Source organism: Pinus tabuliformis, chromosome 7 (genome assembly GCF_031772625.1).
Source record: "Pinus tabuliformis cultivar Carrire ecotype Pingquan chromosome 7, CPIR1, whole genome shotgun sequence".
NCBI classification, from domain to species: Eukaryota; Viridiplantae; Streptophyta; class Pinopsida; order Pinales; family Pinaceae; genus Pinus; species Pinus tabuliformis.
Genome location: NC_142293.1, coordinates 1,451,769,089 through 1,451,779,301, shown reverse-complemented (window position 1 = coordinate 1,451,779,301; position 10,213 = coordinate 1,451,769,089). Strand labels below are relative to the sequence as shown.

At 34.4% G+C, this 10,213-nt stretch overlaps 1 protein-coding gene across 2 annotated transcripts; it reads left to right on the top strand.

Annotated features, from left to right (window-relative positions):
- The first annotated feature begins 2,740 nt into the window (after positions 1-2,740).
- LOC149253177 (uncharacterized) lies at positions 2,741-9,012 on the top strand. 2 transcript variants are annotated; one of them, XM_089456766.1, is made up of 4 exons: positions 2,741-2,867; positions 2,954-3,035; positions 8,213-8,340; positions 8,809-9,012. In XM_089456766.1, the coding sequence occupies exons 1-4, from the start codon at positions 2,826-2,828 to the stop codon at positions 8,863-8,865; spliced, it is 309 nt and encodes a 102-aa protein (XP_089312892.1). In that variant the 5' UTR covers positions 2,741-2,825; the 3' UTR covers positions 8,866-9,012. The 2 variants fall into 2 exon arrangements, with proteins under 2 accessions (XP_089312892.1, XP_089312891.1); XM_089456765.1 differs by having other exon boundaries at positions 8,213-8,709; positions 8,809-8,963.
- Positions 9,013-10,213: the final 1,201 nt, after the last annotated feature.

The window sequence follows — 10,213 nt, the reverse complement described above, 5'->3', positions numbered from 1 at the left end:
GTAAAATCAAATATCTGTCAACAAATACAGAGAAGCCAAGGCGTACCCAGGGTGACCACATAGCCCAAAACCTCCTCGAAAAAACCATGCAAGAAGTAACCACCAGGTCCAACGAAACACCATCACACAATGAACAAAACGACAGAGGACCAAAGCCAAAGAAGGACCCAAAAGACAGCGGGAGGCAGAGCGTCATCCTTTCCTTGCAGAACGAACCAGGTAAGAACGCAGGGGAGCAGAACCAAAACTGACGGAAACATAACCAACTCAACCACAACAGACCGCACCATAGAGCCGTGTCACACAGACCGAGACCACCTCGGGATGGAGGAGAATTAATTGCCCATTAAAACCTTACCTAAAACCCCAAGCAAATACGAGCGCGGGAAAAGTTGAACGCAGGCCAACCGCCATGTAGGCTTGCCACCTCGGCGTCTCGGGGATTGTCACCAACTGGTTACTGCGGACATGATTTTTCAATGTTTGTGATTTCATGTTTGACATTCTATATATAGTATTGTATAGACAAAGAAGAAATACAGAACACTTAAGTAAATTATTGCACAAAGTGTTTTCGTCTTAGGCAGGATAGATGTGTCAGAAAAAGTCAGAAAAAACATTGGATTTCATAGACAACGTAATAAAAGATCACCTTGTAAGGGTGTTTTTTGTTTTGTTTGAATTCGCTGGGTTCCTCTTTTACAAGCTTCAAACATTTCTTCTTTGCCATTGTACAACCTTCCAAGCCTTTGCGAATTTTTTCCACCTTTGCAAGGGTGCTATGTTGTTTAGACAAAGCAAGCTTCTCTGCTCCATTCGTTTTCAGAACCTCTCGCACAACATTATTGTTTAATTTGGCTTCGGGAATGCCACAAGTACTTTGCATATGGACTTCATCATTTTGTGAAGTTACATAAAAAATCCAGGGCATCCATAGCATTGTGTCGACTGTTCATTTTTTTTGTTAAGGACTGTTGTAGCAAAGCTCTTTGAGCGACAACCTTTTTGTAATGGGCACCCATGTATGCCACCTTGTTTCCAACCTCCAACACCCAAGTATGCCTCCTTGTTCCCAACCTCTGAGATTATCTAGATTTCTACCTTGTTCCCAACCCCTGAGCTTATCTTGATTGTTGATTAGACTTGCTAATCACGCGGAGTAGCCAAATATTTGGCAATCTAAAGAACCTGAACTGACCACCCATGTCTTTCCTTAACTGCCCATGTCCTTAGCAGCCCATATCAAGTCTAAATATTTGGCGATCCCCCAGAGTAGCCAAATATTTGGTAATCTGACCAACATGAATTGACCCCCCATGTCTTTCCTTAACCACCTATGTCTTTCCACGTAGCCAAATTCAAGACCTCTAGCTTTGCTGCTCTTGAAAGCGAATTGATAACACATTTTGAATCCCCCAAGATCATGAGATTTCTAATGTTTCACTTTGCAACGGTCATAAGGGTCCAAGCACCAATGAGCTCTCCTTTGGTATTATGCCACGACGAATACCAATTTTATACTGAAAAGATCTGGAATCTGGAATCACACAGTTTTATCAATCCCCCTCCTCCCCGCTTATTTTCTTTGACACCGCGATCGAAAAATCCAATCGAAATATTTTATGGAATCTCAAGAAAATAATGACTTCTATACTTCTTGTCAGGGAATTCATAAATAGATTCTCTTAAATGAGCAACTATCTTGGAAGAAAGAGTATGAAAGCTAGGTCTATCTAAAAAGATGATTCCATTTCTCTATTTACTTGCCTTTACTAATATTATTCATGTCTTTTATATGTCTAATTAATATAAAAACATGACAATAAGTACTATCAATCAAAATGGATTGAATGCAAATATAATTCTTTATGAATCAAAATGGATTGAATGCAAATATAATTTTTTATTATTAAAATTTTGATGTTAAATAAATAGTCTTCATTAATTTTCATTGACAAAAAGATAATGTTATTTGTATTCATAATATAACTCAACTTCTATTTAAATCAATTTATTATATGTTCCTGCTCATGGTTGTGCTAATACTTAAAGAGACATCCTCATACTGAAATAATTACGCTTGGTGTAACTGGAAGACTTTTTAAACTGTTCAATAAAACAAACAAAATATAATATGCTAAGGAAGTATATGCTTCAAGCGTGGGCCTGATCCTTTAAGCATCTCCTCCGCTCATCAATGTTCAATTTGTGAAAAAAATTGAAAATTAAAAAGAGAATATAAACTAAATTTTTGATAAAAGTCCATTTATCTCATTATTTTTAACTTTGAATTACTAAAATATGGGGCAGAATAATCGTTGGAGCCTGGAGGTCATGAGGCCAAGCCTTAGTTATTTTCTGCCCATATCTATCACGTCGCCGGTTTGAAGGACATCAAATGTGCGACGCAGCAGTGGCGTGAAAGGCACGTCTGCAAGTTTTCGTAGTGTTATGTTTATCACTGATAAGACCGATGAAACCCTACCCTGACGTTTATCGGCCCTACCCTAATATCTATCTGCACAGAATATCCTGACCAGAATAATGGATGGAGGCCACGAGACCGACATCCATCACACTGAAAGAAGACCGTATCCATCACATCGCTGGTTTGAAGGACATCGACTGTGCGACGCAGCAGTGGCGTGAATGGCACGCCTGTCACATTAGGTATGTGACTGATACGACCGGTGACACCCTACCCTCTATATATCTATGTCTAAAACTGCCTCTTAATTTCATTCCTATTTTATCATTTGAGTCCGGAGTCCGGTTATCAGTGTTTCACATAGTAAAAAAATTTCACCGTTCCATTTCTGAAATCCATGGGGCCATGGTGGTTTGTACCAGGGATTTCTGGTATTCAGGTAAAGACACCTCGAGTGTTTTCTCTTAGAACAATTACCTGTTCCCTTGGCATTTTGTCCAATACATTTTTATTATCGCTGTGCAGTTAGTGGAGGAGAAAATATTGGAAACGGTACATTACAGAGCTTTGAATGGAATGGGTAGAATTGAAAAGAGAAAAAACAACGGTATGTGTTTAGCTACCCATGTTTACATTTTTTTTATTTGTATTAAGAAAAGAAGTCACTGAATGTTGGGAAAGAAACACAAGGTGTATACTGCTCTGCACATGTTTAATTTTCGTGTAAATATTTTGTGAGAAGACAATGAATGGTCATTTTAATTTTAGTGGTTGCTGAGTTTGAAGTTTGAAAAGTAGTGGTTGACTGAACCTTTTGTCGAGACCACATGGTCTTGTGAAACCTAGGAATAACCATTATTTCTGCAAACTATGTAATGATATTGCATATAACTCACGCATTGTGTGAGCAGTTGCCTTGCCTTAGAAGGAAAAGGAGGCCGCGATTGGCTGTAGCCATATTCACCACTCGTTCGAAAGATCCAGTGTTCTCAACATTTTTTTGTTGTTCCCGTCCCAGATTCTAATTATAGTTACCGAATTCCAATTCGATTTGATACTAAAAAAATTAGTCTCTGCCAAAAATTAGAAAATACACACCTTACATATAGTTAATATATTTTTAAAAATTTAAAAATTTATATATAAAATTTAATATTGTAAATTTACTTGTACCATTCACAAATTATTATCAAATGTAATTACAAGTTGTTATTTTCTAATTTGTTTTCAATATAGAAATAACATATAAATTTACGTACTATTTATTTGCCTCAACAGTTTACTATTTTATAACTATTTTTCTATACAAATTGGTCTCTTACCGGCCATCCATTCACGAATTTATCATGGAAAATTGTAATCTTATGACAGCTTATATGATCTCAATATAACAAATATAGCTTTTTTTCCTCTGAAAAAAAAACTATTTTTCTATACAAAAATAACATATGAATTTACTTATTTGTAACTACTATTTGCCATTTTACTAATTTTTTTCAATACAAAAGTTACCGTTTTTAATATTATTCCATTCACAAATACAAACCTATTTTTGCAACTGCATTAAAAAAGTATATAAACAAAAGTTATAGTTTTTAAGTGTCACTCTGTGTTGTACATTTTAAGCATAAGCTCCCGAAAGGGGTAGTTCCAGAATAAGCCAGCTAATAATGATACTGTAGAGTGTTTTGGAAAGTATAAGCCTTTAATGATGAAAACTAGCATAGTCAATAGAATATTCCAGATTTGGTTACTTTGGAACCTGAAAACTAGCATAGTCAATAGAATGTTCCAGATTTGGTTACTTTGGAACCTTTCCTTGCTTTGCTTGAATAAACCAGGCTCTGGATAATAATGTTGTCGGAAGAACATTTTAGAATTATTTTTTTTCAATATGAAAACGGTTTTTGTTTTTAAATATAATTTTTGGTCTTCGAAACTGAATTCGAATTTGCCAAATTATCTATCATATCAAAGTGAATCGGCAAATTTCCGTACTTTTTCGCCAATACACCCGTATTTGGTAACTATGGTTCCAACGATTGATCGATTAAAGGCAAAGTTAGTTTCTCATTTTATGTCCATAGCTTTAGTGGGTCGCTCACTTCGGTTAACAGCTCTTGGTCAAAGGTTCCTTATAAATTAAAGTTAGAATTTGCATAAATGTGAGTGAGCGGATAGCGGTCAAACGCCTAGCAACCTTCGCATTAGCGTATAGTTATATTTAGCTCACTGGATTCATTGTAACGAAGACTGTATAGTTGAAATACTCCTGAAAGCATAAAGCATCGGCCAATTCTAAAGAAATTGGCAAAGTGGATTTCCAAAAACCTGGCAAACAACCAACCGGGCAACTGCGTTTTCCAACACCAAAAATTAGGGTGAATTCTATATGTTGGTTATATATCAAACAAAAATTGAAGTGCCTCTTTCGTTTTCAGATTACATGGAATTTGTCTTGTCCACGTCCAAGCAATTGAAATAGAGATCCAAATATGTAAGAATTGTTAGCTTACAAAATACTAGAAATAAGCGCTCGAATTTTTGTTATTTGAGTGGTAAAGATTTGTAAATTGTTTACCTAATATAATGTCAGTGAACAAACTGTTGGAGGATTATTTTGCTCCAAAATTCAATCCTTTCAATTCATTTGGTGAACCAAGCTACTAGGCAGAGGACCCATGAATTGATTTTAGCCTTCCGTCCATTAGAGCAACTTGGTGAAACAACCCGATCTTCAAGAGCAACTTGAGGAAACAACCTAATCTCCATAGACAAACTCCTAGAAAAATGGTTTGTAAGGAGTGAGATTCACTCCACCATTACAGTTTTTACAGCACCAATCCATAGTTTTGTAGGCAATATATCCTTCGCACAATTTATTCAACCTTTGTGTCAAATGAATCACATTGCATATGAATTAACAGAACGAAGTAACCCTTTTGTTAACGGAATAAGTTGCATTTAAAAAGAAATAGATAAAAATAATGGAAAAAGGGCAGTTTGGTAAGGTTTTTCGTTTCGAGTCAACCATTTTTAAAGATGGTATTGTGCCGTTTTATGGAAACGCCTATTTCTAACTCTATAGATACATTAATACACCCTTTACGGACATCAGGGCACGGACACTCTGACATCTATTTAATTTTCAGGCCAACACTTTCTGGTAACCATTCTACCGAAATGGAAATCCGGTTTTCCCTTTTCCAATTCTGACAGGACTTTACAGGCAACTCCGCCTGCGGATGTATATGCATATATGTATTGGATGGATGCCATTGTAACCATTCTACGAAATGGAAATCCGGTTTTCCCTTTCCCAGTTCTGACAGGTTTTTTACGGGCAACTCCGCCTGCGGATGTATGCATACATGGTTCCATTTCGTACTCTTGGATGGCGGATAAAGGTGAGAGGGAATGACATGTATATAACTTACCATCTCATGTCGCATACTCCACTCCACGCTGTTAACTCAACACATAATTAATGCGTATTATTTTCCAAATTTTGATTTGTATAATGGCCCTCTAAAATTCGAATTAGAATTTTCAATTTGTCAACCGGCCTCACCCTATTTTGTTTTAAGAAAGTTGGCCCTGGGGCGGAGGTGGATTCTTCATTTCAATTCAGCTCCAAACATGAACGTATCGGCAGTGGTTGGGCCCTCTGATCGAAGTCATCCACACCGCTACTCACTCCATTGAGCGGGAGATCAATTCTGTCAATGGATTGAGACATGACTCTTCACGGCAGCAACTTCCAGGGAACACCCATTGGATTGTCCATGGAAAACAAAAGAATCTCTTTGGCAAACCATCGGGAAGCTCATCTACGCTCAGTTCTGGAGCTCGTTTGTTAGAATAGTGATTTTCCTTCCCATCTCACCAGTGGCCGCAATCCCAGGTAGCTCATTCTACATTTTCACTTTATACAGCTCATTTTGATTCTGTCCGAGATATAATCATCGGTATGCTTGCCTGGGCTACTACGCTAGAGCTACTTCAGATCAAGAAGGAAGTATGCATTAGGACCATGGTTTGCAGGGCGCCGAGATCACCATGGCAGCTAGTTATTGTGGCCATGGTTATTGGATGAAACTTTCTTCATAAAAATACGTATGAGCTTTTCACGGGTCAGAGGTGTCCCAGTCATTCAGCTGAAAATTTATTTGTGGCAGTAATAGGTTTTGTTTTTCAGAGTTACCAGTCACTGGGTGGTTAACTATTCTGGTTTTTCAAAGTAATCAGCCATACGACCATGATTAAGCTTTTAAGTTTTCTTGGTAAAAAAATAAATTAAGGCTAAGCCGAAAATCTATATCCATTTCCATAGATTAAGTTTTCTTTTTTAAAGTTCAAAGGAAAAATATAACAAGAATATTATTTTATTTTATCATCACCGCTTTCTGTAATAATGTTCCATTGTTTTCTTTCCCATGGATATTATTTTGTAAAGAAATATTAATTTTATTTTTTGGATTAATTATAATGTTATTTTAATAGTAAAATTCTGATATAGAAGGTTAAATACGTTAAAGTTTTGATCTTTTAAGATCCGTCATTCCTCTTATGTATTTATAATTTTTTTTAATTTAAAATTAGGTTTTCCATTTTTTAATTAAAAAAAAATATTTAAAAAAATATTATTTTGATTTATTTAATATTTAACTAATAAATATAAAAAATAATTAATTTATTTTTAGTATATTCTTTTATGATTAAAAAGTTTTGGAAATAATCATAAAAATGTATGTTTTATTTTCATCTTTTTGGAAGTTGGTTCATTAGTTTTTTTGGAAGTTAATTAAAATTTAATGATTTAGAAATAAAAACCCATTTTATAAGAAAATTGGATGCTTAGCTAAGCTACTAACTTAAAAATTAAAAAATTAAATTATTGACCATTGAAATTATTTAAGAAATTAGTATTTTAATTTTTTTTTAAATTTTATTAATTGCAAATAAATAAAGTAATGAATGAATTTTTTATTCAAATTATAGAAATATGGAAAGTTTCTTGTATAAAAAATGGTGGGCAACTATATCCACTTGGGCATTCTCTCTTGCAATGTTATAACACAGTGAATAATTTTTTTAGTAAACTATTTTCACCCCTACATTATTCATTTGAGTGTTTTGTTTAAATGACTTCACTTTTATATATATATATATATATATATATATATATATTATTTGGAGCAAATAAATAATAAATAGAGCTCATGTGGTATGAAATATCCACCTCAATCTAGCTCCATATATGAAGCTAGGATACTATACTCAATTGTAGTTTTAAAATGTGAAGCATTATCATAATTATTTAAAAAAAATGTGGAGCAATAAGGAGATTAAGAATAAAATAGAGTTGAATTACTAAAAAGAAATCATCAACTTCAAGTTATAGGGTTCAAACTATCTTCTTATGGTTGAAAGTTAGAACAAATTACTTTGGTTTATAAGAAATTAGATATTGGAAAAGGCATAATACAACTTTACACAAACAACTCAAATTGGTGAGATAAATAATGTAGAGGATGAAAAAACTCTTTTCAAGGGTTGAAAGGGTTGGATGAGTTCATGCAAGAAAAAAATAATGGATGAACAATTGGAGTTATCTTCTAAAAAACAAAGAAATGTGGACCACATGCCTGAGATAATGCGAGATTCTATTATATCCAATATCGGTATGGAAATTTCATGCTATGCATTGTTTTACGTTAAATGCGATATATTATCATGTTCAATACATTTGCATAACTGTATGAACTTTTTTTATTGTTACAGCTGAGGGACCCACATCTCACAACATTTCAAATTGTCGAATTCGTTTATGTGATGAACATGCTATTGGAAAAAGATCTAGCATTGGGAACACTACTTCAGCGATTAACATACCAATATCGTCCCCAAAGGTGCTTCCCCCTATTGTACAACCAATTAGAATGTATCATCGCCCACACCCACCACCTTTTTCCTTCATAAATTCTTCCATGCCTATAACCAACTCTGTAATACCTTCCCAGTGCTCACCCCTACCCTTTAGTCATCCACCATTTTCATTTTTTCAATCATCCACCCTTAACATTCCAATTTCCCCCCCAAGGTTAATCCCCAGGCTTACAGTGATTCCCACTATCGCCCACACCCAACTACCTTTTCCCTATTTCACTTCCACCATGCCTTTATCCAGCACCACCCCTAAACCATGCCTATATCCGTCACCAAGTGCTCCACCATCTACCCAGGAAGGGCTGTTTTCTCCATTGCCTTAGATCCTCATGGTGAGAATGAGTATTTGATCAAAATATCATCATGAATTAATGGAATTGATTCTATGCCTTTCAATTTTTACAACTAATTGATTATTGTAATTTTTGCAGAGATATCAATTTGGAAATCCACCTGAGAGTGCCAAGAGGGACGAGGGTGACTTATAGACCTATAGTTTAGATTGATCATGATGTTGTTTTTCCATAATGTCATTTATGAGCATGAGATTCCATTATCTATGTTGGAAATGAAGTTCTATTTTGTAAATAAGAAAAATGTATAGTTGGACCAATTTTGAATAAAAATACATAAATTTAGACCTTGATGAGTGTAGTTGTAATGGATTTTGCTTTTGAATAAAAATACATAAATTTAGACCTTGATGAGTGTAGTTGTAATGGATTTTGCTTTTATTATTTACAAATTATCAAGTTTGCAAGTTAAGTTACTTTTATATTTATATCTTATTTGATGTTGCATGCCTCGACGAACATATCATTACTATGGATCGACCTCTTGTTTTAATAAATTAGGAGAAGACACGAAGTATAGGGCAAAAAACGTATGTATAGAGGCTAGAGCTCTGCACAGCTTCCGCATATGCGCATATCTTCTGTAAATGCACAATTTTTTTCTGTATATGTGTTTCTTTTTTTTCGTATATGTGCATATATGAAAAATATACACATACAAAAAATATGCACATGTACAAAAGTTTTACATATAAAAAAGATATACGCATATACGAAAGTTGTGTATTTACGAAAGAAGCATAAATTTTATATACGGAGGTAGCACAACTTTATATATGTGCATATTTTGTATCGCATATCTTACATATGTGCACAACTTATATGTATATGCATATCTTCTGTATATGTACATAAACAGAAGGTTCACATATATATGGCGGTTAAAGTTGAATATATAAGAAGGTTGAAGTTATTCTCAACTTTTGTATATGCGCATATATGGAAGCTACGTATATATGGAAGTTGTGCATAAGATATGCACAACATTCGTATATGCGTATATCCTCTATATAAGTGAAACTTTTGTATATGTACATATACAAAAGCTAAGTATATAAAGAAGTTGTGCACAACTTCCATAATATGCATACAGAAGTTGTGCGCATATGGAAAATACACATATAATTGGAGTTGTGTATATATGAAAGTTGCAATTGTACATGTGTGTGTATATACGAAAAATATGCGCATATACAAAAGCTTCACATATACGAAAGATATATGCACATACGGAAGATGTGCACATACGAAAAATATGCACATATACAAAAGCTTCACATATACGAAAGATATACGCATATATGGAAGATGTGCACATATACAAAAGGTATGTGTATTTACGGAAGATTTGAACATATATAGATGTGTATTTACGAAAGAAGCAAATTTTATATACGGAGGTAGCACAACTTCTGTATATGTACATATTCCATATTGCATATCTTTCGTACGTGCACAACTTATATGTATGTGCATATTTTCT